At 46.2% G+C, this 27,482-nt stretch overlaps 1 protein-coding gene across 4 annotated transcripts in view; it reads left to right on the top strand.

The window, feature by feature from the left end:
• The window catches only part of ACKR3 (atypical chemokine receptor 3), a 34,545-nt gene extending 7,489 nt beyond the window's left edge, over positions 1–27,056 (top strand). The window contains exons 1-2 of one of the 4 annotated variants that reach the window (XM_021286568.2): positions 17,776–17,872; positions 25,078–27,056. In XM_021286568.2, the coding sequence (XP_021142243.1) occupies positions 25,105–26,199 (1,095 nt within the window). In that variant the 5' untranslated portion in view covers positions 17,776–17,872; positions 25,078–25,104 and the 3' untranslated portion in view covers positions 26,200–27,056. Of the gene's footprint in view, positions 1–17,775; positions 18,217–20,600; positions 20,746–25,077 lie in introns of those variants that run through there. The other 3 variants (XM_065069175.1, XM_065069174.1, XM_021286567.2) reach the window with 3 other exon arrangements.
• Positions 27,057–27,482: the final 426 nt, after the last annotated feature.

The raw sequence follows: 27,482 nt of genomic DNA, 5'->3' as shown, positions 1-27,482 counted from the left end.
TTTTTTTTTTTAATTTCCACCACCTTCTCAGGCTTGCTCCCCACACCCTGCTTGGTCTGTCTTGTTCCTCCACTCGCACCTGCCCCAGCAGGACACCCTGGGTAGGTGTGAGCCTGCTTGGCACAGGGACCAGTGCCAGCCTGTAGGAACTCCCCTGATGAGCCTTGGTTTGGGCAATCAAACTCAAACTCAGCATTATTGCTATAAAGCTGGAGAAAACAATTGCATAGCTCTGGAACAGTCATTATTTTGCAGTCTAATGCATTTCCATGCCTGAAAACATGTAGATGTACTATTTTTTGGAAACTGTGCTTAGAAAGCTTAAGGGCTGTAGCTTTTAAATGTCTTGTGTGTTTATTTTTACAAAAAACCACCCAACATGTTTCTTCCATTAACACATAGTATTTACTTTAGGTACAGCAGAAATCCGATGGTGAGTTTCAAATTAGGTAAATCTCCATTTATGAAAACCCTAAGTGCCTCTCTTTCCACATCTCTTCACGGTACATTTATGCTCCATGTCTGTGTTGGAGACTTAAAGCTCAGCAGCCTGAGCTCAGATCTAGCAGGAGGGGATCTAAACTTTGGTCTGACTTTTAGGCTGTATTAAAGGCTGGTGCCATGGAGGGGTGTGAAAAGCCTTTCATGTGGCCAGAGAAGGACCCTCCAGAGACAGTCAGAGGCCAGCCTTGGTGGGAGAAAGTCTAGGAGCAAAGTGAAGACAGGAATCCAGCCCGTTTAGAGGCACAAGATAAGGTTTCACTTCTGGGGGTTGGTTCCTTTGCTAAAGCAAACAAAACCTTGGTTTTGATTTTGCTCGTTTTGTTTTTCTGGAAATGTGTTGTTTTATCAGGCATTGCAGGAAGCCTCCAGAAACTTGGTTTGCAATAGAACACTTGAGAAGTTTCTTTTTTCTATTAAGATTTCCATGTGTCAGATCCAGCCAGCTGGGGACAGATCAATGCACCCTCTTACAGATTCAGCATTTGGGGGACTTAGTGTCACCAACGTCATCCTGCAGTACTTCATGCCTGGTGGCCATCATTTTACCCAGCACCAGTGGTAGGAGAAAGCTGTTTCACATATCTGCTTCCTGGATCAGAACCACAGTAACTTGGCATTTTGCAGCATGGGGTATGAGAGCGCTGCTCTCCCTGGTATCCAGTTTATTAGCAGTCTCTGACTAATGAAGTTTAAAGGAGAGGTGACACCTTTCTCCAGCACCAGCACTGTTGTGCTTTCTAAGCTTTGTACCCAGCTCAGCGTGACTGTGTGCCTTGCAGCAAGAGTCATTAGCAGATAATTGTCCCCTTCTGAAATCAAGTGAAACCTTTGGACTTGCCTCTGATTTGTCCAGTGTCAAATGAGTCCTGTAAGGCTCTCCCTTCTGTCCAGAGAGGATTAGTTCCCAAGGATCTCAAGATGAGATAGGTTAATAGCAACTGTGAAAATCTGTCCTTTCCTTTTTTTCTAGGTCTTGATGTTTTATTAGGGTGGACACACCATTTTTAGAAGAGAGGAAAGCAGTTCACCTCTACTTGCACCAGCAGATTTCCTGGCTCTGTGATACCCCATTCCAGTGCTGCTTGTATTATTCTGTTCTAGTTAATATTAAAACCAAATAATCAGCCAAAACTCAGCCCAAGAAACAAAATCAACTAAAAGCCCCAGAGGATGTCGACATCTTCCCACCCACCCCAGTGCTGAAAATGTCAAAAACTTCTGTGTACTGTGAATTTTGGAAAAATACATTAGCCAGTGAGCTCTGTTGCTGTTAGAGTATGCAGGGACCTGCACCCAGATGCCATGGGTGATGGTTGTGAGGAGCTCTGACCTGCTGCAGCCATATTCCCATCCTGCAATAATGAGGCACATTCCTGCCTAAATCACGTTCAATACTATACCTTCTCCTCATCTTCTCTGCTGGGCAAAACCCGCCCCAAAGTGATAGGCGTTAGCATAAGCAAATCTAATTCACTGACTTATCTCCAATGTACCATGTAATTGATTTCATCAAATAAAATCTGTGTAATAAGGCTCTGGAAGTTAAGGGAAAGCTACAACTTAATTGTAGTTCAGTCAAGAATCAATTTCTCATTTTCTTTCTTGTTTTCTAACAATTCCTGCTTGTTGGTGAGGGTCAGAAAGGATGGAAATTTTACAGATTCTGATATCCTCTCTATCACTGGCATTTCATATCCAGACTGAAAACAAAAGCAAAATTTTGCAGATATTTTTTGGATCAGCCACAGTAAGGAAACATTTAGGTCAAAACATTTGTCCAGCAATGAAGAGCTTCATCCCTGCGTAAAGCTAAATACAGGTTTTTATCTGTATATTTTTGCTTTAGTTCTTTCTGTAGTTTTTCCTAAACACAGTTAGGGAGGAAACACACTAAGGCTATTTTTTTTTTAACAGTGTCTCTATTTCAGAACTGCAATAAAAATTTAAAGCACAATAAGAAGTTAAAACCTCAGCCCTATTTTGCTGAGTGAAGTTGTTTAAGAAATGTTTTCACTAAAACTTCTGCAGTGAAATCCTGCAATCATTCAAGCTGGTAGATATTTAGCTTTTGTTTTCAGTTCAGAATAAAAGTCATAGCCAGGTGGAAAAAGGAGGGACTGGGCCACATTTTGTGGGATGCCTGGGTAGCTGGAGGAGTCATGGATGCTCCAGGTGAAGGGCTGTTGCACAGGCATAAAGTGCCTGTGAAATACATCCAGCTCATCCAAAATGCAACATGTAATTTTTTTTCTAGATGGAACTGTTTGCCTTCTGGGTGCTTTTTCAGTAATAGCAGGGATCTGTCCAGTGGGTATGTCAGCTGCAACTTTTGAGAGTTTTATGGGGCTGATTATTTTAGAAAACCTCCATTCTACTCCATCTCTCAATTTATTGCTGCTTTTCATAATCAGAGTGAATGCAAGATATATTTTTGCCCAGTTACAAGCCTTAGGCTTTTCCAAGGAAGATGCCAAAGGGAGTGGTGAGTGAGAGCTGGTGTCTCTTCTTCCAAATCTTGTCAGCCCTGGGATTTCAATATGAACTGAGGAAGAGGTGGCTGCTTAAATGGAAACATCATCTGGATTCAGATGGTATATCTTTCTGGGGCACTACTTCCTGTCCAGGTAGGTCAAACATGCCAGAATGGAGCAACTTGGACTCAGTGTTCTTTTTTTGTTTTTAATTTATTTTTTTTGGTTCAGCAGTTGTGTCATTGCAGCCTTTTTATTTCATTTGTTCTGCAAGAAGCTGAGCTGAGAAATTGCACAGATCAGAGAGGGTCAGGCAAAATGAGCACACGATCCAGAGCCTTAAATTTCCCTTGTCCACCATCCACCTCATTCTTGAACTGCCCTCCAGCCCACGTGCCGCAGAGCCGGGCTCAACCACAGATAGTTCTCCTTACTCACTTTGCTTACACAGCTGGCTTTTAAGTACACTCTTGAAAAACATACATTCAGTACAAATATTATCCCTATACATCCTCCCCCTGTTATTTCTTGTGTGCGGGATCAGTACTTTGCAGCATGTACCTTGAATCCCATAAGATGCTAGAGCTACCCTGAGAAACATCGCCTTAAAAAAAATCTTCATCAGGCCAGCTAAGAGGAAAATGCAGATGGAGACTGAAAGGTGCAGCACCCATGGGCAGTGTTCAGCCAGGTCGTAAAAAGGCAGTGGATCCTGAGAGAGGTTTCGGTCCACGGGGAGAAATGGCGAAGTGTGAGATGGCTGCCTTTGTGCAGCTCATTACCCTCCCATTGCCGATTTCTAAATGTTGCCCTGTCGCTGAGAGAGACCAGGTTTGCTTTTACTAAAAACATTGGGGTGGGTTTTTTATTTTTCTTGTACCGAGGTATGTAACTTTAGATGGCCATCTCTGTGCCTGGTCACCTCTGAGATTTTTTTCCCACTGAAATTCACCTTGACAAGCTACAAAGAGGTAAAAACTACAGTGGCTTGCCGCGTCTTGACTAGTGTGTTGCTTTGATATAAAACCTGAGGGTAAAAAAAAAACAACACCGCCCTGTGCAGTGAAAGCAAAGGCTGAAGTAGCTTTCATGAGGCAGGCTTAGTTACCCCAGAGGACTGATACCCACATTTTTGAGGCCTAATTGCATGAAGTCTCCGGTGATAATTTCTTAGACAGTGAGGAAAAGCAGCTGAAGCCACCCTGTGGCATTGAGTGGCTCGAGCTCAGCGGGTTGGTGCAGTGTCTTCATAGGGTGACAAACAGATCCAAAGACTTGAACAACAGTGATCCATCAGATGTGATTAAAGCTTTTTTTCCTCTGTTGCTAACCCAGTTGCCTTGTGTTCATCAGCATTAAAATGGCTCACTAAAGGTGCTTTTCCTTTGTAACCATATTCTCATGATATAAGAATGCTCTTTTATTAAGTTACTGTGTTTTTTGAGTGGAGGTGGCATTTGTAGGAGTCATCAGTTTGACACTGGGCTGATGTTGTCAGCTTGGCCACGCAGAGCTATTGCAAATACCCATCAGCAGCATCTGCCTGTGTGCTCGCCCACAGGGACAGTGGTCCAGGCTCCCTGATGCTACCCAGATCTGCAACAGTGACCTGGAGGGGCTGTGTTAGGAACTCCCTCCTTTGCTCCGAATCGCAGGATCAACCAATGCCATGCTTCCTACCTGCACGTTACCCCGCGCCGTGGGGAAACCAACTGCACCCAGTGCTGCCGACACATCCCTTTGCTCTTTGCTTTGTGGGTGATATAATGTCATGACCCCCTGGCTCAGCTTGTAGGAGCACATGGGGTATCGATTTCTGTTTCACAAGATGATAGCTTTCAAAGGATGGCTGGGCATAATGAGTTGGGCAGCTGCCAATAGCTCTGTGTCACCAAAAGCCTGTAACTCTCCATGTGTTAAAGCTTTCCTGCTCCTCAGTAGTTCAGATGGCTTTATGTCTGTAAGAGCAGGCACAATTTCTCAGGTTCTTGGGGTGTGCCTCCATCTTCTGAACCCTTTTTGAAGCTATTTCTGCATTTGATTTGACAGCCTAAAGCCCACAGAAGGGAAGAACATAGCTGGTTTCTAGGCATGTAACCCCCACATTTAACTTGGACATCATAGCCTACTCAAACCCTAAGAAACAGCAGTTTTGAAAGCCCTTTGTGGTATTGTTTTATATCTTTCTGCAGCATCAGCATCATTTTAAAGGACAAGGGATTTTAGAACGCAGTTGTAAATTACTCCTGTAAGTATCCTAAATGCTTCATGGGAGTGCACGATCACTTGGGATGCTTTGTGATTTATTTCTTCTTATGTTTTTCAGCTGTGCAATAAAACATTTGTAAATACTCAGGAATGAGGGTCTTTACAGATGGCACTGACATGCACCAGCCTTGCATGAAAACCCTTTCTGCTGGAAGGAGAAAAGAAAGATACGAATAAGTCTTAAGTTTCCTGAGCCTATGTGGCAAGTGTGTGCTGCTGAAGCTCATGAAAAAGTTATAAACATGGTAATTTTGCTTCCTGAATCCTCTTCCTGGGGTCTCCACTGAAATCTCTCCTTGTTGTGTTGTGGCTCATGCTCTGAACTTAGCCGCTGTCCTGACTTGATGAAAATATAGGCAGGTGCAAGCCAAACTGCTGAGAGCAATTAGCATCAGTACTTGCATCCCCCAATTTGTGCTAATATGTGCCCTGGTGATGAGGCAAAGGTGAAAGATTTAATGGCTCTGCTGCTCCTTGGAGAAGTAGAAGCATTTGTGGAGAGTCTCTGCAAGTACGACGGCTGCTGGTGGGGCTCTCAGCCACAGAAGCAAAGAGCAGCTCATTTTTTCCCTGGAATGTTTGGTGAGCCATTCCTTTTCTCAAAGAGCGTCTTTCTCTGTGGGCAAAATCATTTGTATTTTAAAACTATACAGTGTTACTGTCAGTGATGAGAGTGTGTTTGTCAAGGTCTAACCTTGGATGGCTTGGACAATAACTTGTGTTATTATATGTTAGCATGTTTTGACTCTCAGTAGCATCGTTTTATCTTCTTTCTGGTTTACTACTTGATGGGATGTTTCATGTTGAACTGGTAGCATCAGGTCCTAAAGGATGTCAAAAGTGACTGTCCCAAAGCATGAAGTTTCAGGTCAGAGAGGACCTCAGTAACCAAATGTATGCAAGGGATCAAAAGCTGCCATTGCTTTTTGCTGGTGAGGGAGGCTTGTGATTGTTTTTGAGAGTAAATAAATGGCTTTGTTTTGTATTATTTGAGAGATGCTCTGCATGAAATTTGCTGGAAAAGTGCTCTTGACTTCTAAAATGATAGGCACCAGAAGGGGCTTTGCTGTATGAGAGTCTCAGAGCTCAGCAACCCCAAGTTATTGACGTCCAAGGCTTTGAATGAGAGCATCAGATCTGCTGTTTTGTCTTCAGTCATTTCTCTAAACTGTCACTTTGCTTTTTTCAGTGCTCTTTATCATCTGTATTATGTATTATTTAACTGTAATGAGCTCGGAAACACTTGTAGCTACTTAATCTGGCTGCATTTCATGTTGCAGTTCTGCGTTAACCTGTGTGGATTTGTTATGGGGATGTAAATGCTGGTGGAGATCTTACAAGGACATGTTTTTTCTTGAGTGGAGAGGCCAAGAGGTTGCTGTTCAGTAAATAAACATAGAGAAATAGTCTTTATTTCTGGCTTGATGTTGCGATTTCTGGCTAACTGCTGCTGTAGGAGTGCTTACTGAAATGCCAGCAAACTCTTGTAAGTAAGGCAGGGCATGGTGGTCCTTTGGCAAAACAAATGTTGAGTGGTCGAGATATCATCAGTTCACCCCCCGTCTGCTTATATTAGCTGATGCAGACCTGGTAGCGGTCGTATCCCTTGCAGCATAAAGTAAATACCAGTCACAGCGGAATGCTGATCTCTGGGCAGTCACAAAGCGTTATTGATAGTTACAGCACGCACACAGTAAGTGGTACCTTTTGCTCTGTGCAAACATACTGTGCATGCTTATGAGACCAATTATGAGTTACACTGACTGCCCTGAATTCATTCTCATTTTGCTTATGACCTCTCAGCGTGTCCACACTCACACAAGAACTAGTTCTGAAGCGACTGGTCATGGGCTCCAGATGTTTGCCCCATGGTGGCTGGCTGTCCTCACAAAGCAAACACCTGTCTGTGCTAATAAATACTTCATGCCCAAATTTTGAAGAATAAAAAAAAAAAAAAAAAGCCTGCCTTGAAAAAACAAGAGTCCCAAAAGGGTGTGTAATGTTTGTTTTGCAAGACCAATTGTCCTTGATGTGTGGGCCTCGTGCCTTGAACAATTAACTGCTTGGTGAAGATCTTGCAGACCTATTGGAAATGCCTTTTGAACCCTGCTTTTATCCGTCTGGACTTTAATAGCTTGTTCAGTGATCCAGAGGATTTAGACCGACCAGCAGAAATTGCAGCTGGCCTGGTGGCAATCCTGCTGCTCCCAGCTCTGTCTCCTGGCTTCGAGTAATAATTCATTAATAACCCTCCCTTGCTTCTGGAGCCAGTTGTGGGTGTGTGCTAATTACACTGCTCTGGTTGACATCAGCATCTTCATTCTCATCATTGCAGCCTGGCTTACAAAAGCAAATGCATATTTTTCTTTTTCGTGTCAAGAACATGATAAACTCCTCCTGTTTCTGTGCAAGAAACACGATGGACCCATGCAAGAGAAAAGTAATCCACTTGGAGCAGCTGCCTCCGTTCTGCTCTGGCCAGACTGTGTTTCTCAAGATGCAGGAGGGATGCCAAGGAAGCAATGTCTCTCCTGGGAGAGGGCTGGATGACTCATGCTAACGGAGCTCCAGCAAAAAGCTTCACCCATAAAGGGTGGGGAGTAGCAGTTGATCTGGACCAAATGATGACTTAACCTTGCCTGAAAATTAAGATGTCATTCCTTCATTTTTTTCCTGCTGGAAAATCAAAATATTTCCTTGAAACTCAACGTGAAAACTTCTGGGTCTGTTTTTGGTTTTTGTTTTTAAATCCAAAGCCTGCCTGTTGGAAAGCTCCCCACCAGCTCTATTGGTGGGCCAGGGAATTTTCCAGGGTTAGCCTGAAGTTTCCATTAGGCAACACAGGGCGTTATTGGCGTGTTTGTTTGTTTGTTTGCTTTTTTGAGACAGCCAAGCAAAACAACTGCTGGCAGGAACTTTTTAGTACCTGGTTTGTCTTTATAAAAGTCTCTAAAGAGAGAGAACGCATTTTCCAGAGCCGTCTGCAACTTGCTTTTAAAGCTGAATTTCCTCTGATACCACAAGCAGGAGTTAATAAATGGCTTAGGTGTTTGTTTCATTTTGGGTGCCTAATCGGTTCTCAATTTGTTTCAAATGAGATGTTAAATCTATTCCATAACCCTGTAAATATAATCTTTCCATCTCTTAAATAGCCACCTTATCCTTTCAAACATTATTTTTTGTTCACCTTCCTGGCATCCAGTTTTAAGTAAATATTTTAAACTTGGAATGTGGTTCTCTGCTTTTCCGCTCTCATGACTTCCGTGAGGGTGTCAAGGGCTTCACCAATTTACACCAATAGACTTCAGACTGGCTCCAAATTTCTTTCTGGCCTTTCATTTGAAAGCTATTCTGGTGAAGAACAATTTCTGGCTATTTTAAGAGTGGAAAGGGGCCACGGGAAATCTGCTTTTTCTCTTTGACAAGTGTCAGTAATATCACTCTTGGAAAACAATTACTGTTTTTTCTTTTCTGCCTCACAAATTCAGTGCAGCTGAAAGGTGATGGAGCAAACCCTGGAAACAGAAGGTCCTGCAGAAGGAGGAGTGGATGGACCATCCTGCCCGCAAAGGGGCGGCCCCTTTGGCTTCCCAATAAATTACATGGCCTCCTTCCCAATGGCATAACAACCTTCCATCAGGTTTTGTGGGTGACTTCAGCCTGGCATGGGGATGAGACACCACCAAGGGATGGTACTCTATTTGCATTTTTAAAGCCCTAGGCAGAGTTCCTGGTCCAGGTCTGGTTGGTTGCATGTCAGCATGCACTGGGAAGGCTTGTAGCTGAGCTCACAACTTTTTATTTTTTTAAGAGGGAATGCTTGGCTTTTGCTGCCTCACTAGGGGTTTCTCCGTCTGCTTTGAAATCTGAGGTAGTACCAGGGGTTTTCATACCCCGTTCTTCTCCTTAGTGACTTCCCTTCTTTGCATTTCTTATCCTGCTTCCTCTGCTTCAGAATTAATTACACCGGCCAGGAGAGATAGAATTGAAATGGCTGCAGCTTTAAATTGAAGACTGTTTGCTGCGTTAAAAGCAACACTTAACTCCTGCTCCATCAAACTGAGGATATTAAAATCAATAATTCTCTCCCACTTCCAGTTAGTTTGATTGGTGCTAGCTGTCATACCACGCAGAAAGGGCTCAGATACTCTGACTGCGATGCACTTGAGCAGAGAAGGGGCAGGTAACAGATGAAAGACTGTGCAGGTCTCCTTCTTACTGTGACCTCTGCCAATGGCTGGAAAATTTCCAGGACTGGTTTTCCGCATGTTTTTGCTGTTCTAGGTGGAACTGACTTTTCAAAAGGAGAATTAAGTTGGTCCTGCAAATGTGTGTCTCAGGGAAGCTGGGCTGCGAAGTGGAGCTGCTCTCATTCCTCATCTGGAGGACAGACGTGTGCTGGGAGGGCATTTACTCAAAAGCTACTGTTGGATGGCATCGGGTGGCTGTGAATATTCATGTGAAACTTGTTTCTGGAGCAAAAGCGTGAGCAGGCTGTGGTACTGCTAATTGCAATTGAAAGTGTTAATTTTCACACGCTGGTAAAAGAATCCTAATTTGCAAAGATTTCACTTGAATCAGGGGTGAAGTTCCTGACAGTTTTAAAGGGTGCCAATGTGAAATGCCGAGTTTGAATATTGAGTCCCTATTAAAATACTTTATTTCATCAGAAAGATTCCCAGGCTCTCTCAGCATGTTACTTTCAAACCCACCTTTTTTTTTTTTCTCCTGGAGAGGTCAGAGTCTTTGACTTATTATTCAGCTTTCTATTCTAGTTTTGTTTACTGGAGTTTATATGTTCTTAGATCAAACATTATACAATCTGACCAGGAATCATGAAATCACAGTGGGAGATGGGAAGAAAGAGCATAATTTATTCTATAAACAAAGGCATCATCTACATTAGAGCCCAAGTTAGTTAATAAAATGGGGTTTATTGAAATAAAAAAAACCCACCAAAACATATGCAGCTTTCACTGGGCTGTGTTTAGAAATAGTTGCACTTGGATGGGGAATGTGGTGCCTGTGTCTTACCACAGAGATTGGCTCTGTCTCCTGTGAGTAGCTACTCTGGCCAGACTTGTCTGGATTGAGGTCAGTTTTCTCTCATTTGGGTAGATGTACCCTCAGTGAAGCTTCTGCCCTGTCTGTCTTGCCAGGGCTCCTGGGCACAGCCCTGTGCATCTCAGTGCGACGGTGAGCTGAGCCTCTCTGCTGCTGCCCTGGAGAAGTGCACAAGAAGGTGTCTTGTCCCTTTGCATGCTTGAGGGAAGGGCATGATGGAAAGGGACTGGAAAGAATAGAGGGATTTGACCAGATCCTTATTGCAAAGTGGGGTGGGTAGTGGATGCGGGGAAAAAGGGCTGAACTGCATTTAATATTTATCCTGAGTTGAGCCAGCTGTTTTAGGTTGGAAACACAGGCAATCTCGAGCTGGGGATAGCCCTGAGGACACCCATCAGGAACAATAAAAGATCATGTTCAAGGACCAGTAAATATTTTTACTATCCCAAATTTGTTCTGGGATTGTATGCGTTGGACCCTCGTAGGACAACTTTGCACTCTCAAAGTGTTCACTTTGGTAAAGTTACCAAATGACTGTGGTTTGACTGCCGGGTGGGCAGAGCATCCTCGTGAGCGTTTGCTGGACAACCAGCAGCTCCAACCATGTTGAGAGGCTGGAAAATTTATTGGATGGGGTATGTGTTATGGGTCTGGGCAAAGGGCTAGTGAATCAAACTGCTGCTTCTCGATCTGAGGTCTGGGAAGGAGGAGAGTTGGATGTGGTGGGATCTGCCGCTTTTTTCTGAGGATTTATTGCAGCGTGGGTAGGGAGCATCTCTTGGGCTCCCTGCAGTACAGACCTGGGAAGTATCAGCTGGTTGAAAAATTGCTTTATCCAATGAACGTAAAAAAAGCTCCTGGAAGAAGAAAAAGGCTATCTTCAGTGAAGTTAACGGTACAACTTCCCTTAGCATGAGCCAGGAGCAGGATTTCATCTTTGAGCTACAGTGAGTGCAACCAGCGTTTCTCCTGGGCCGTAAACTGAAAGTTGCTGAGAGTTATTGCGCGCACGTGCACACAATAGCACTCAGAGCCCGTCCGCTGAGGTCTTTCCTTGGGGATCCATATAAAATACCTCTCACAAAAGCTGCCCTGTGTGTGAGAAGAGGAACTCCATCTAGTGACGTTAAAGAAGAAAAAAAAAAAGCCCAGAAAACCTTTTTCACACACATACACAGTTGCGTATACCTCTTATCTTACTGCCAGTCTGTTGAAGATATCAGCACAACTAAGCAGCACACACCATATGGGACACTAAAAATGCTGCCTAGGAAGTGCTTTCAGTCCCTGCTCTGAATTCTGACGATGCAAAAAAATGTCCCCTTTGTCACGCTGGTGAATGAATTTTCTTGTTCCCCTTTCTCCTTGGATTTATGTTAACCCTGGGTTTCAGCCGAGTTTGATCTCCTCACTTTATTGTATTGCAAACAGTAGTCAATAGCTCTTCAGCTTGAAATTGCCTGGATTTATTTTCAGGTCAAGTCAACTCTCCTTGACCCACGTCAGAACCAAAATACATTCCCAGAAGATTCCCCCACAGGAGATCAGATCCAAAGACAGAGTGACATTGTAATGGGTTCAAGGTTTCAGCTCAGTACAACGGGGTCCCTGTTGGCGTAGAGAAGGCAACCAAGCCATCTTTCTTATTTCAGAGCTGGGCCCTATATTGGGGCAACTCACAGCAGATTTTTTTTCATCCACCAGTCAATTATCTTCATTGAACAATGTCAACAATTGCACTCCTGGTGTTTGTGGTCTGAAGTGAGGCCAGTCCTTGCTTCTTACGTATGTGTTTGCTTGGCTTTAACGCACATGCGTGGAATTTGGTGTGCAGGCTTCAAGCAATTGCTGAGATGATCTGCATTCATGCTCTCCCTCTTGTTTTACTTAAGGAAAAGTGGGACCTGTGTTGGGGACTGTTTGGCTTGGAGACAGAACGAACTGATATTGCATCATGAAGTAAAAACACCACTTTCAAGACTTGGGACAAAAATGGAATGAACTAATGAATTTATCCTGGATGATAAATCTTTCTTCAAAAGAAGGCAGCCTTATGTTTAGTACAAAAGACTGTTTATTTCTTCTGTGGAAAAAAAAAAAAAAAAAAAAAGTAGTAGTGTAATTGGATAGGATTAACTTTCCAGGGGCCCTGAACAGAAGCTAAAGCACAGGCTGCCTCCTTCTTGTGCTCACATTGGATAATTTGAGTGTTCTAAGACCCCTCTGGCTTCCTAGGCATTGGGCTGTGATCTGCTGCCAGTGTGCCCTGCACCTAAAACCAATATTAAGGACCTCAGCAACAAAGGCTTCTACAGAAACTAAAATTGACCGAGACTTTGGCTAGTATAAACTGCTTGTCTCAACTGGGAACCTGGCCCAGGTATGGAGAAAAATACAGCCTTATTAGTGTGTTTCATCTCGAGCAGGTAGTCTAATACACTTACAGCAAATACATAAAATAATGTATAACTGATTTAATGTTGCATTAAGAGTCTTTGCAGTTTGTGTGCACTGACTTTGTTGTTTTGACTATTCATAGTCAATATTTCATCAACCCTTTTTTATTTTATCTAGCTATTTAATTACCTAGAAACAGTCGTGTGTGCAGTTTTGTCTGTGGGAGCAATGATGCTTCAGATTTCACACCTCATTGGGAAAGGTTTTATTAAGATAGCTGGGTTGGCAAAAGGAAGGAGAAAGGTGATGAGTCCAGCAGGAGTTTGTATGTGTGTTCTTGTGCAGAGTGTCCTGTGCCATTCAGGTGATAAGCAAATCCCTTGTTTTCTGATGAGTTATCATGCCTGAGCTGGTTAAGAGGGCGACGTGGTCAACCTGGCAGGAATTGTATGGCGAAGAGCTGCTTAGCGGTCACTGTTATCTTGTAGGGTAAGCTTAAGCTGTCTTCTTACCTATCTTCTCAGGACTATGCAACTTTGGATGGTGAGTTATCACAGAGGAAGGACTTGGCTATGAACCGTCACTGTGCAGTAACTTGCATGTTTGCTGAAGATCTACCCATAGCTATTATGAGAGCAGCCATGTGGCAGAACAGTACTGCTTGGGATGATTGAGTTGTGCTTATGGTGCTGTGTGAAGCTGATCTCAGCTTAGGTCTGCATGTGTTTTTGTTGATGATCTGCAGCCTTCTCATGAGGGGAGATATGCTCCAGGAGACAGGGGGGCTTGTCAAGGACTTGTGCATGGGATGAGTGTCTGGAGAATGTGTACAGTCCTTTCCCAGTGTCCTCCATGCCTAGAGCCAAGCTGAAGGAGATCTGAACCTACGTCAGCTATGGGCATGTGCTGACCACCGTGCTAAAGGTATGGATGGAAAAAAGGAGGAGAGATGCTCTCATTTCAAATAAGCAAAAGACTTGTGGGGTCAGAAGAGAGGTGGGAAGCCAAAGGTGGAGTGTCCCTGTGGCTGTGAAAGGGGTCCCTGAGACCAGTCCCACCCCAGTATTGTGTGGAAGCTGCCTGTTGTGAGACCTTGTCTGTATGCTGTGGCTGGCTCTGTGCAGGGTCCTCCACAGATGTCTATCTGATATGGTCCCTCAGGGGAGGCAGGTGTTTATTGGCCTGGATCTGATGGCAATTTAGGCAGGAGATAGGTGTCAGTCTGCTGCAGGCACTTCTGGGCATGTGCCACAGTAGGACTGGAGCATCCTGGAGAACGAAGACCAGACCTCTAGGGAATCTAGATTGGGCAGCACCCGGAGGAGGGCTTTGGTGAGCCCATGTTTTGCAGCTGGCTGTCCACTTCTACCCAAATCCTGAGTGTCTGGCTGGACTGAGAGCCAGGAGAACTTTGTAATTTCCAGTGCTGACCTAGAAGAAATCCAGAAGGAGATGGTCAGATAGTTCCCAACCAGTGAACATCAAACTGAATGCAGCAGAAATGTCGTCTTCTCACCTGCCATCAGTGTTTGCTAGCAGGCAGTGACTGTTCACAATGGGCCCAGTAAAAAATTGCCCTCTGTGTTCATTTACTTAACATTTTCAAGGAGTTGCAGCTAAATGGAGGTGACCTTCATTCTCAGCTTCCATGCATGGGCTTAGCTCCAACAACTCCAGTCAAGCTATGCTGACTTTCGGCAGCTGGGACTTGGGCTGTACTTTTAATGTCCCTTACTCACTGCTCATGCAATCAGTTTTCCTTGCCAAGATTATATTTGCTTTCCTTCCTAAAGGACAGCTCTAAATATCATACTTTAAAATGATATGTCTTTTTTCCCCCACAGAGAACAATATGATATGCCACTGTTGAATTAATATGTCCATGAAAAGTGAATATAATCTCCCCAGTAGATCCCCCTTCCAAAAGATTTATGATTTAATGAATTTTTTATTTCTTACCGGCATGTAGTATAGTATTTAGTCGTTTTACACCTAGCAGGACTCTTTCCCATGGAAGCAAGCGAAGGCGGGGGAGATTCCATCATCCTCATTCAAACTCCTTTCCTCCCTCTCTATCCCCGGTGTGCCACTTGTAACCCTTGCTGCCCGTGCAAAGTTAGAGCTCAGCTTTCTGTAGCGTGGCTTCTGTCAAAACCTCCCCCTCACACGTACATGTCACCTTGCTAATTTGAGACAGCCCTGTGTGGAGAGGAGAAGTTTATGAATAGCATTTGTGTAAAAGTCAATGCCTATGAAAAATATTCACTGCTGGCTGCTTAGCAAGCAGGATTTCTGGCTCAGGGTCTTATTTTGTCTTCCTTGTGGTCATGCTCCTGCACTCTTTTAAGTAAATGGCAATGATGCCCATGACAGTAGATTATGAAGCTGCAAATAACATCCATAGGTAATACCTTTATTTAGTGGAAGGGTAAGATGGAAATGAACTGTGAAGGAGAGAGCTATCTTCAATAATTATTAGCTACATTCCTAATTACACCACCAATTGATTTCTCCTAAAAGGACTCATTGCCTCGAAAATGGTAAATTGATTTCTCTGCCAGCCCTTTGCTCAGCGGATGCTACTGGGATGTGTGCTATACCGGTGCTTGGCTTTTGGGAAGCTTGCTGGGATTGATGGAAAATGCCCTGCTGGGTGGCTGGACAGGAGCATTAACCTCTCTCCTGCTGCATCTTTAGGGGGAAAAAGACAAAGAATGGTTAAAATCCTGGGTGGCCCAGTTGATAGAGATCCACATGAAGTGCTGTGTGCTTTGTGTTGTCTCTTTGAATCAGCACTGTTCACTGTCACTTGTCAAGAGGTGAATGCTGACGACAGCATCGCCGGGCTGGACAGTCTGCCTGGAAAACGCAGATTTGTACCGGCAGGTTTTCACACGGCTTTCAGCATGTGCCGCTTCAAACAGCAGATGCTGGAGGCCTGTGACATCCCAAGGAACTCAGCTTTCGTGCTCTAAAAATCTTCCTCTTAAATTTGCTGTGTGTTGTTGTGGTGGTGAAGTTCAAAATGCAGTTTGGAGCTACAACATAGATGGAAACCAGCCCACCACAGGCTTTCTGTGAAAAAAAATTCTCTCATGAACCTTTAAACTATCGGGTGGGTGGTATGGAGGAGAAAGAGAGGTTCTGTACTGTGATTTCTCTCTAAATGCTTGGTTTGATGGTTGAGGCTAGGCTAGGAGCAGCTGGAGCCCTGCCCTAGGATTGGTTTTGGTCACCCTTCCAGAGTCTCTGCCTGCACGTCTCTTCCCTCACTCTCCAGTTTTAGCGGGTTGACCTCTGTCTGCAGCAGTTTCCCTAGCTGTAAAAAGGGGTAATGCTGTGAGTTCACAAGTATGAGCCTGGCACCCTGGGCTGTGCTGAGCATCCCACCCAGCGACGCTGCCCTGCCCCTTGCCTTGGTGTTCTACTCTCCTGGGCTATGACAGCTCCTTCAGCCCGGGGCACCCTTGGCTCTATCCATCCTTCTCAGAGGAGGACATAGGTCTCCTTGGAGCTGCCTACAAGTGCAAGTGCCTTTCTCTGTGCTGCTTCATGCACAAGTAGCACCTTTCTGCAGTACAGCAGCAGGGAGGCTGCTTCTTCCTGCTCCCTTCCCCATGGTTTCCTCATCTTGCGTCTATTCCGGACAGGACAGAGCTTGACAGGAGACCAGCCCTGTGGCTTTCCTGACAGCTGCTGACGCTGCTTTAGGCACAGCTTGGCATTAAATGACTTGATTGTTTTCTGTTGGTAGGGGAAGTGGAGCTGGGCAGTACCACAGTCACTGCCCGTTGGAAATTTGCCGCTTGTTTCCTTTCTCCTTGCGATTTCAGAGGTGACTCCCAGTGTAGTCATCTCTTTATTTCTTTTGTTAGTCTGGTGGCTTGTTTATCCATCCATCATCCAACCGATGCAACGAGGAACGTGACCGGGAGAAGACAGAGAACTAGCTGTCTTGGCAGAGGGAGGAAACGAGCGCTGCCTTTTCGTGCAGCAGCCCGCTGGCACAGGCTCCCAGGACTGCAGGAAGCTCTTTTTTACCTTCATACACTTCACGGATCACAGCCTGATTTCCTCCAGGGCTCTCTCTGGCTTTATCATCTCAATGTGGGTGTTTGCGCTCCTGGCGGCGGGTTATTCTCCTTCTGCGTGTGAGACGGCTGCTTTTGGACACCCGCTCGGTGATGCTGCTGCTGCCTCGCTCATGCTGTACGCAAATCCTCTCTTGTGCAATGGAGAAATGCTTCCCTTTGTCCCTTTTTGATATTTGCCATGCTATTAAAATGCTCCCCCACCCAACACGCATGTGCGCTTTGCCTTATTGGCTTTCTCTCTCACTCCCCCCAAAAATCTTTCTAGCACTTGAAGTTGCCAGCTTGTTTCTTGGTTTGTTTTTTTTGTTTTGTTTTGTTTCTCTGTTGACTTGAGCAGCCAGGGCTGGGTGTTAGCATCCATCTGCCTCCCGGGTGGGAAGTGAAGCCGTAAGAGAAAATTAGATAACTTTCGGCCCACATTCCCAATGTCAGCAGGGAGAGGGTGCGGGAACTGTGAGGAGTTCCCAATTTTCTCTCCCCCCTATTAGTAAAAACTTGTGTTTTTGGAGGAAAAAACCCAATATATTGCTGTAGTTCAGGCAATTAAATGAGATACATATGTAAACCAAATGGATAAGCAGTTAAAATAATAATCTGCCTTTCAGTGCTGTGTTTTGCCCAACACCCTGTGCCTGCTCCTCTTGCTGTACCTATCTTGGTGGGTCAGAACTTGCCCTTAGGTGTGTTTATCTTCAGCGTTGAGCACAGCAGAGCCTTGACCTTGCGCAGGGCCCCCCATGGTCCTGCCTGTGGTCCTCACTCAGACAACAGAAGCTCTTCATGGAAGAACCCCAAGAGAAAGCCAGCGAGCTGAATCCAGTGCCCCATGAAGGTGACTGGTCCCTCCTGAGCACACTGCCAAAGACTCTTCTGTAGCAGAGTGAAGAGCTATGGAGCTTTGCTTTCCCCCTTTCCTAAAAATCTGGAGACAACTCATTTTCAATGACTGATGGATCGCTTTTCCCTGGATAGCTCCATCTACAAGGAGTTTCTGTTTGCCGGACTGTCTGAGACCACATCTCTGGGGACACCTGCTTAGACTGACAGCAGATACCAACTAATCCCAGCAAACAGGTACCATCTCAACCTTCTGCTGATCTTATCTGGTGTGCCCAGCTTCTCCCCAGCTCTGCTTACTGTGTTTCATATTGTGTGGGTTGTTTTTTTTTTTTTCAAAACCGTCTTGTTTTGCTTACCGCCCAAGAATTTCGTCCCTGAACGCCGAGCAAAATCTGGCTTTCATAACGGAAAGGGAATGGGCTCCGTCTCTCCTGCGTGAGGAACGTGCTCGCTATAAAAAGATAGCCGGAGGGAAGAACCTGGAAAGGGCAGCGAGGGCTCTGCTCTCAGCAAATGCAGGAGAGGGGATGTTGCCTGAGACTCCTGGACAACCAGCAGCTTTGTGGTTGCACATGCTGGTGGGTATTTTTGGAGAGCTGTAGAAGAGATTGTACTACTTGATGTTATTTTCTGGCACACCAAGTAAGGAAAAACCACTCTGCTTGCTTTTTTGGCTAAGCAACTCTGGAGTTCTGCTAGAGTGCCTTTATTTTTATTTTTTTTTTTTTTCCCTAGGATTTTCAGAGACTGATTTAGCCAAGTACATGCTTATTTTTAAATCTAATCCTGTTGTCGTCTGAACTCATCATGCTTCAATTCTGCCAGCGTCCATGGACTTGGACAAGCACTTAGAATTTAAGTGGATGCTGAAATGCTTTGACCACTGACAGCTGTGAAGTTCGGAGGACCTGTCTGTCCTCGTCCAGGGAGAGTGGGGGTCAGGGAGGAGGACAAGGGTACCTTACATCTCACCCTCTCCACTGTGGGACAGTGAGAGACTTGTCCCTCTGTTCTCCTTCTCTGGCACCTAAACTTGCAGCAATGTTGTGACAATGGTGGTGGATGTGGGATGGTCCAAGTGACCTGCCTGGTGGCTTCTTGAGATCTTGCTGCAGGGTGGCACTTCGAGCTGGTGACAGCCCAGATCTCGGTGGGGACAGAGAAACCATCAAATGCCCAACGGGTTGGGCCTTCCTCCAGCATGCCATGTGCTCCCCAGTGCTGTGTGAGCTGAGCGGTGTTGGGGGTCTCTGGGGATGTGCAGGGCTGAGCTGGGAGGCAGCACAGGCTGAGCACTGGGCAAGCTTCAGTACGTGGGTTTGGAGCTACAGGAGGTGTAATATCTACAGCTTAATCTGCTCTTTGCTGGCAGAAAAGCTGAAGCTACTTGTGCCTTTGCTTGCAGGGTTGTAAATTTGATGCATTTGACTCTTCTCCTTGATGGGGGTAGAATTAAGGCATTGTGGGCTGAGAAATGGAGCACAGTTAAAACAGCAATTTTTAATTTCTTTATTTTAAGAATTAAGACTGCTCTGCTGGCAACTAGGAGTGAGTCCTTTTAACCTGCACCCTTGCTCTTTTTAAACAGGGTTCCTTCTGCCACAGAATAAGATGTCTTGTTCTGCAACATCCCTGACTTGCTTTAAGATTGAGAGTTTGTGTTAGGCACTTTCATGGGAAAACACGTTCTCTTTTTTAAGCATGCATTTGATGGCAGGTTTTAATGTAAGCTTTTAATTGCCTGTGGAAATAGGATTAAGCAACTTTGGGGAAATAAAATATGTGCTTTCTGGGAGTGTTGAAGCCCTGGAGTTCCAAGTGCTAAAATGCCCCATATCTTCCAAAAAGTGCTGGTTAAAATGTGTTGCCTAACCCGTTTATCCTGCTGGCCAGTGGCTCAGGACTGAAAGGGCGATGTGGGCTGTTGGAGCCGTGCATGTCAGCGTGTGCCCCAGCAGCAGGGTTTGGGTAGGGGAGCCAAGCCTCTGCTCCAGGTTATCTGGTGTTTTCAGAGCAGCCCCGGGGGTACGTGTGACAGGTCACTCGGAGCTGTCAGCACCCTTGTCAGGATTCAGCAAGTTGTATCGTATAGCTGTTGTGTTGGCAGGTAGATAATCATCTAATCCTGGCATCTTCCTGGGGACAGACAGACAGGCTGACACCACTGGAGCTGAGTACAGACCTACCCTGTTTGTCTCCACGGGCCATTTTAATCACCTGCCTTTCCCGTGCTGAGAAGCATGAAGGTGTGGATTTTCAGTTTTAGTTTGCAAGTTTCTGGCTTCCTGTCACTTTTCCTTGGCGTTAATTTATTTTTCTTGCCTTGGGTGAGGGAGTAGAGGTGAGAACCCACTGCCTCCCCTTGCCTTGTCTTCTCAATATTTTATGCTGGTGGGGGAAAATAATAAAATAGAAAACATTTAGAAACCTGTTTTTCTTTTTACAAGTATTTTTAAAAATATCTTTATTCTTCCCCCTCCCCATTTTATTACTTTTTTCCTGTTTTCTTATTTATCTTTTCTTCCTTTTTTTTCTCTTCTTCTATTTTCCTATTTTCTTTTTTTTTTCCTGTGTTTTTTTTTTCTGTTGTTTTCTTTTGTTGTTGTTGTTGGTTTTTTGTTTTTGTTTTGTTCTTGTTTTCTGTTGTGTTTTTTTTTCTGTTTTTTTTTGTTTGTTTGTGTGTGTGTTTGTTTGTTTTTTTTTTTTTTTACTCCGTTTTCTCCCCCCACCCCGCTCTGCCTTTTCCTCCGTTTTTCCCTTTTTTCTTCCCATCCCGCTGTCAGTCCCCTTTCCCTCTCTCCAGCCACCGGCTGCCTGAGGCTCCCTACCCCCCCGCAACTCTTCATCCATTCACCTCTTAAACCTTCGCGCAGACCTCAAAAGATTCCCCCACCACACCCTTTACCGGGGTGCAGCGAAGCACCCCCTCTCCGGGCCGCGCCGCCACCGGCTGCCCCCGGAGCCCCCCTGCGGGCGCCGGGCGGGGCGGGGGCGGGCGGCGGGGCCGGGCCGCCCCCGGGGGCGGTCCCCCGCCGTGGATATAAGGGGCGGTGGCGCCGAATAGTGCTCCGTCGCTCCGCCAGCGCTCGGCGCCCAGCCCGCGGGAGGTAAGGGCGGGGGACGCGAAGCCTCGACCCGAGCGGTGTTTGGAGGGGCTGCGGGGCCCGGGGGGGGCGGTGCGCCGCGTCGTGGGTGTTTGTGTCCCCCATCCCGGGGAGGGTGAGAGGAGCGGGAGGCTGGAGCAGCGTGGCCGCCGCAGTCGAGCTTCATCGGGCTGAGCGCTGTGGCACCCCGCAGCCGCTCTTGGCTGCATCCCAGCCCCTCTCGGGGTCACATTTGAGGTGGTGGGGGAAAGCCTCCTCTTCTCGCAGCCCGCCCGGTTTTCCTGTGGCCCGGTTAGCGGGCTGCCACACCTTGGTGTGGCAAAGGTTCGTAGCGTGCTGGGAGGGTCTGAGACTTTGGAGTCACCTGCTTTGGGCCACTGGAGCATCCCGGTACCGAGCCCTACTCGCTTCTGGGTTCTCTTTTCCCCTGCATATCTAGGTGTGATCCAGAGCTGTGCAGGACACTTGTTTCTTCCCCCTCTCTCCTGTTTTCTTGTTGTTTTTTGTTTGTTTGTTTTGTTACAACTCAGAACTGCAGCAGAGAGTTTATATAAGTCAGACTCAGTCTTGCAAAGCTCTTTGAGGGCGTGGGTGTCCTCCACAGTGGCCAAACAGCCTGGAAGGGGCTGTGTTGTCCATCTCCTTGCACTGGAGCGCTGGGCTGGTCTTTTGACATGGGGAGAGTGAAGGTGCATAGGTGACAACCTGACCAGTTGTCCTGGCTTTCCTGGCATAGTTTGGTTTCTTCTTTACTCAGGAAAGGCAAAGCCCAGTTTGCCTGCACTCCTGAGCTGCCTGCAGGCAGGTCTGAGTGCAGGCAGGATGGGCTGCGAGATGCTGTGGGTGGAAGAGAGGGTGCTGAGAAGTTCCCAAAAGTGTCAAGGGCTTGAACACAGCGCTAGACTGCCCTCTGAAGTAGGGATGCTTGTGCCTGTTTACTTCCTTTACTTGCTCTACAGCCTATACGGGGTCCTGGGTGGGAGGTAAGGTGGGGAGGGTGCAGTCCTGCAGGCTCCATCGGCTCCAGGGTGTCTGGAGCAGGATTTTGGCTGCAGCTTCTTTCCTTCATGCCACAACTCTGGCAAACTAGCAGGGGCCTGCCATGGCACGTGTGCCTGCCGGACGAAGGGTCGATGGCCTGTAAGGGCTTTGCAGTGCAGTGGACACAAAATGCAGTTCCAGCTGCCTTCATGAGGTTTTAGGATATTGAACTGTCTGCAGAGAGCGCTAAAGGTATTTTTTTTAGGAGCACAGAGTGGCTTTACTGAGTGTGTCTGGTGGGTTCCCCCCCCACCCTGACACCTCTTAGCTAATCTGGGTGGGAGTCAGAGCTCGGGTTACAGCAGCTAGTCCCAGCCTATAGAGAGTTTGGCCTCATAAGGCTGTAATCTCTGACTATAACCACTGCAGCCGTTCCTCCTCAGCCGGCCTTTGAGCCTGGGAGGCCGTATCGGTTTCAGATTTTTATTACCGCGCTGGGGATGCGAAAGCGCACAGGCATGCGGACGGCCCCGGACAGATGGACACACGTGCATGCAGCAGGACCTGCTCTTGGAGTGCAGGCAGCCTGAGATTTGGGCTGAGCATCATTTCTGTTCTGTAAGATGCCCGAGGTGGTTGTGAGCGAGCAGCTGGGACTGTGGTGCTCTCTTCTAGCTGCTGTCCCAGGCTGGTGGCCATGGTGTGCCCAGTGTGGTCTAAGCCACAGCCTCAAGAGCTTTCTGCTGCCCTTTTGCTGCCTCCCTGCTCACCTGTGCTACTTCTCTTAGCACTGGTGATCTGAACCCTCTTAGCCAGGTCTGAGTTTCTTGTCTGTTGGAGGTTTGGTGATGGGTGGTCACAGCCCCGTCCCGGAGGTTGGCTTGAATTGGGGTCTTGAGACATGGGGTGAGTGGTCCTTGTTGGACCGTGTGCCTTCCCAGAAGATGCCCAGGCACACCTGTGCTACTTCTGTGGAGTGTTAAGGATGTAGCCTGGTGTTCTCCTGCTCTGCTTACCTTGCTGGCCACAAACACCGGCATAAGACTGTGGCCTGTGCTATGGGGCTGGGAGTTTTGTGGCTTTTTTGAGTGTTTGCTTTAGTAACTGTGGGGTCGAGATACAGGGACTTGGAGATCTTTGAAAAGGGTGTGTGCTGGGGACACAGCTGCAGTGGTGGGACCCTGGATGAGGTCTAGCAGGAGAATTGTCCCTCTCTCTGAGTTGCTGATGTGAGCATCCCACAGAGCTGTGCCTGGGCAGTGAACATCCCTGCTGCCCGGACCAGCTGGCTGGTAAAGGCAGCTTGAGGGTGGCCTGCCTCTCTGTGGGGTGTGGGATCAGCCCTTCTGCCTGGTGTAGAAATGGCTTAGATCAGCCTCTGCTCTCCTGAGCTGTTGGAGAGGGATCATTTATCCCAAGACAGAAAGCTTCCACTGTTTTGGCTCCCTCTTTAGCTGGTGCTTTATTAAACTCTGTGCTTAATTTGGTTTAAATCTCAACTCTCTCTTTCAGCAGGCCAGGAAGATGAAAGCCTGGAAGGCTGTGTAGGTTTGAAGTGATAGGTTAGATCTCCTTGCGGGGCCAATTTGGGCTCTGTTTGTGGAGAGATTTGATCTCCCCTGGATGTGTACATGGCCCTCCTCATTGTTAGTGCCACCAGGTTCCCCTTCCACCGGGACAATAGTGCCTTGAGTCCTTCCTGATAATCTCCCCCCTTATCTTCCTTCTCTTCCGTAGCCTGCATCTCTGGGAGGGTGGGGGGTTTGGGAAGAGCCAATTATGCAGGTGGAAGAGTGAGAGGTGCTGTGTCAACCCAAATCCCTTTCTGAGGAGCAGGAGTTGGAGTGAGAAGAGAATGGTTAGTGCAGGAGCATGTCCATGCTCTTCCCTATTCACTGTCCCCTCCTCACTCCTGTAAGCCTCACCAAGAGGACCTACAGTGGGTTCAAGGTTGTTTAGAGATAAAGGGTGGCTTCAGGAATCATTTCCCCCTGTTTTTCTCTCCAACCTATTGCTCATGCTGGCATTGCCCTGGGGCTGGACTGGAGAGGTACCATTCACTGCAGAGGCTGGAGACATAAGGAAGAACAAGGTGGCCACCATTCAGGATGCTGGAAGTGCCCATGATGGGGACCATGGGTGGGCTGGCTGACTTGATCCTCCAGGTCTAGCAAAGAGGACAGAGAGTGAGATGGAATCCATCCCTTGGAAACCCACCTTTCCATCTTCAATTTGGTGCACCCAAAGCTGGAGCTTCCAGATATGGGGCTCAAAAATGTGCTTGGCTGAAGCGTGGTGGTCACAGGCCAAAGAGACCGGCTGCTGCCATGGGTGGTACTGTTGGCTCTGTGGGGTGGGAGTGTCCCAGCGGGGGAGGCAGCATTTTTATGGCTCCCCAAAAGCACAACGGTAATTAGCAGCCCAGATTTGGATTTTGTGTAAGCCTTGTGGGTCTGCGGGGGCCCTTTCTTCTGCTGGTGAGGAAGTTAATGAGGAGCCCTGTGCTTTGTCCACTGCCTGCTGATGGAGGAAGGCACTGAAGAGGCAAGAAAAGTAGATGTAGAAAAGCAAAAGGGTGAGGAGGAAGCAGTTGTTATGGAGCCAGCTGTGATGGGGGAGCATTTTGTAAATCAAAGCGCTCTCCTAAAAAGAAAACTTAAGCCTGACAGATCTACTCAGCAGTCAAGCTCTGACTTTTTTTTCTTTTCTCAAAGCTATGTGATAATCGTTAAAACACAGGGGATGCTTTGTAAAATAGAATTCAAGGGAAGTGGGGAGGATGAAGCAGGATTTAAATTTAAAATTGGAAGAGGGTACAAAGCCCCTTAGTTCCCCATTTCTGCTTAATGCAGCTGGAGCTGGGCTTGACAAGATGCTGACCAGAGCTTGTGGTAAATGTTTTACGGTACTGTGTATCAGCCAGATCAATTCTACTACGCTTGAGGGAGTGCAGATAAAATGGCTTAAAGATTCCCCTGCTGAAAGCAATAGTGTCATCATTTATGCCGGAGAAGACAGATTTAGTCGTCTGACGTTTATTTGGCCATGGTGTACATTGCAGATTTCACACCCGGGGATGATAGCCAACCTGATGATGTCAGACGTGAGCTGCAAGAAAAAAAAACAACAAAAAGACATGAAAAGCTATTGCTCTTCTTCTTTTGTCAACCTGATGAGTTTTGCTAAGTGTCTGTTTTGGTTATTTTACTCCATGGATCTCTTTAATGGAAAGCGCCTTGAAGAGTAGGGCATCACTAAAGCAGCGTGTCCTGCATGTGCTTTGCGGTATAAAAATGGCAGCAGAAATATCTCTGTTAATGCAGGTTGTTTTGTTTGATCCTATTTTGCCTGTAGGTCACTTGAACTCTGAACTGAGCGAACATGAGCGCACTTGATTTGGCTTCCATCCTTGATTTTCTGGAAACGGCCAACTTATCGGAGATCAACTGGACGTGCAACAACGGTGACTGCATCACAGTGGATGCAACAACATGTCCTGGCACGCTCAACAAAAGCGCTCTACTCTACACCCTGTCCTTTTTCTACATTTTCATCTTTGTCATAGGGCTGGTGGCCAACTCGGTCGTGGTGTGGGTCAACCTCCAAGCCAAAATGACTGGCTACGAAACCCACCTCTACATCTTTAACTTGGCTATTGCCGACCTGTGCGTCGTCATCACCCTTCCAGTGTGGGTTGTCTCCCTCATCCAGCATAACCAGTGGCACATGGGAGAAATCACATGCAAGATAACTCACCTTATATTTTCCATCAACTTGTACGGCAGCATCTTCTTCCTGGCATGCATGAGTGTGGACCGCTACCTCTCCGTTGCCTATTTCACCAATTCCAGCAATCGCAAGAAGAAGATAATCCGTCGCTGCATCTGCATCTTAGTGTGGCTGCTTGCCTTCTCTGCATCACTCCCAGACACTTATTATCTCAAGACTGTTTCCTCCAACAACGAAACCTATTGCCGTCCTGTCTACCCAGAGGAGAGCTTCAAAGAGTGGTTGATTGGCATGGAACTCATCTCCGTTGTGCTGGGCTTTCTTATCCCTTTTCCCGTCATTGCTGTCTTCTATTTCCTCCTTGCAAAGACCATCTCCGCTTCTAGTGACCAAGAGAGGAAGAGCAATGGGAAGATCATTTTCTCCTACGTTGTTGTGTTTCTCGTCTGCTGGCTGCCCTACCACATAGCTGTCCTGCTTGACATCTTCTATAGCCTTCATTTCATACCTTTCAGTTGTCAGATGGAAAACTTCTTGTACGCCACTCTTCACATCACTCAGTGTTTCTCTCTAGTCCATTGCTGCGTCAACCCCATCCTGTACAGCTTCATTAACCGCAACTACAGATACGAGCTTATGAAAGCCTTTATTTTCAAGTACTCTGCCAAAACTGGTCTCACTAAACTTATCGATGCTTCCAGAGTGTCAGAAGCAGAATACTCTGCTCTGGAGCAAAATGCCAAATGACTGCAACCCCATAAAGAAACCTCCTTGACTGTTTGACTTGGGTTTTTGTGTTTGTTTGTTTGTTTTAATCCTCCCTTCTGCTGTGTGTGTTATGAACGGGGCATGTATTCCAGCCTACAAAAGAGAAATAGCAAACTGTAATTTAAGAGTAGAATCAGGTGCAAAATGGAAGTGGTACCAAAATTAAGCCTTTTGATGCTGTGTTTTGTTTGATCTCCTCCTAGCCTGGTGTGGACTTCTCAACAACACTATGCAAATGGAAATGACTTTCCAGCAGACAAAGCCATTGTGTACCATAGATAACGTGCATTTCCAGGATAAGCTTTTTCTTCCACATGTAGATTCCCTCTTGTCTCCTTGTATATGTGATATATATATAGTATGTTGTATTTAAAAGCTTGAGACTTTATTTTCTGGCTCTTGGTGTACCTTATACAATTGTATTTGAAAATTAAATATATTTTTATCATTTATTTGAAATATATTGCTGATGAGTGTATCCAGAGTGCTGTAGTCTGAGTGTTAGATTGCCGTTTGGTTTAAACTGTCGTAGGTAAGAGGATGACGATAAATAGCAGAATGGAAATGATCTCTTAGGTGCATCCTCCCTGGCTGGCACACTTTATCGACCATAGCTTTATGTGGTGGTCATACCCATGTGTCTGGAGCATGAAATGTATGTACTGTAATATAGTTACCATCATGTTAAAACTAACAGTATTGTAAGAGTTGTTAACTCCTGCGCCTGTACTTCACAAAGCTGTATTGTTATGCACAGAATGAATGATCTTATTTCTGAGAGTTGTCTCTATTTGTAAGTTATTTTTGTAAAATAAATATCTGAAAAAAAAAAAAAATCTATGCCTGCCCGTGGTTTGACTTGCCATCCTCCTCCTTAGAAAAAAAAACAAACAAACAACCCAGAAGAAGAAATCCCAAAGCCACCTTCTCTCCTTTGTTTGGTGCAGGGGCAAACAGGTCAGTCTGTATTTTCCTGATGTTTGCTGACGGTGAGCAGGAACCATTGAATGGAGGAATGTGAGATGGTGCGTGGCGAGAGGGGAGGGGGTGGGATGAGCGGCTCTGCGGAAGGCCGCGCTGTTTGGGAGGGTAGAGCTGATGGATTTATAAGGTGAGAGCTTCTGGAAGTGATGAAAGGCTGTGTCTGTAGCTTAGAAATAAACACGTGGAAGAAAAATATGGAAGTATGCAGATGGAACAGATATTTGGACTAATCCAGGTTCAGTCTCATGTTTTTTGCTTGTGATGGAATTTGTGGGCTA

This window comes from Columba livia, chromosome 7, assembly GCF_036013475.1.
Source record: "Columba livia isolate bColLiv1 breed racing homer chromosome 7, bColLiv1.pat.W.v2, whole genome shotgun sequence".
NCBI lineage: Eukaryota > Metazoa > Chordata > Aves > Columbiformes > Columbidae > Columba > Columba livia.
This window is presented reverse-complemented; position numbering and strand designations above follow the sequence as displayed.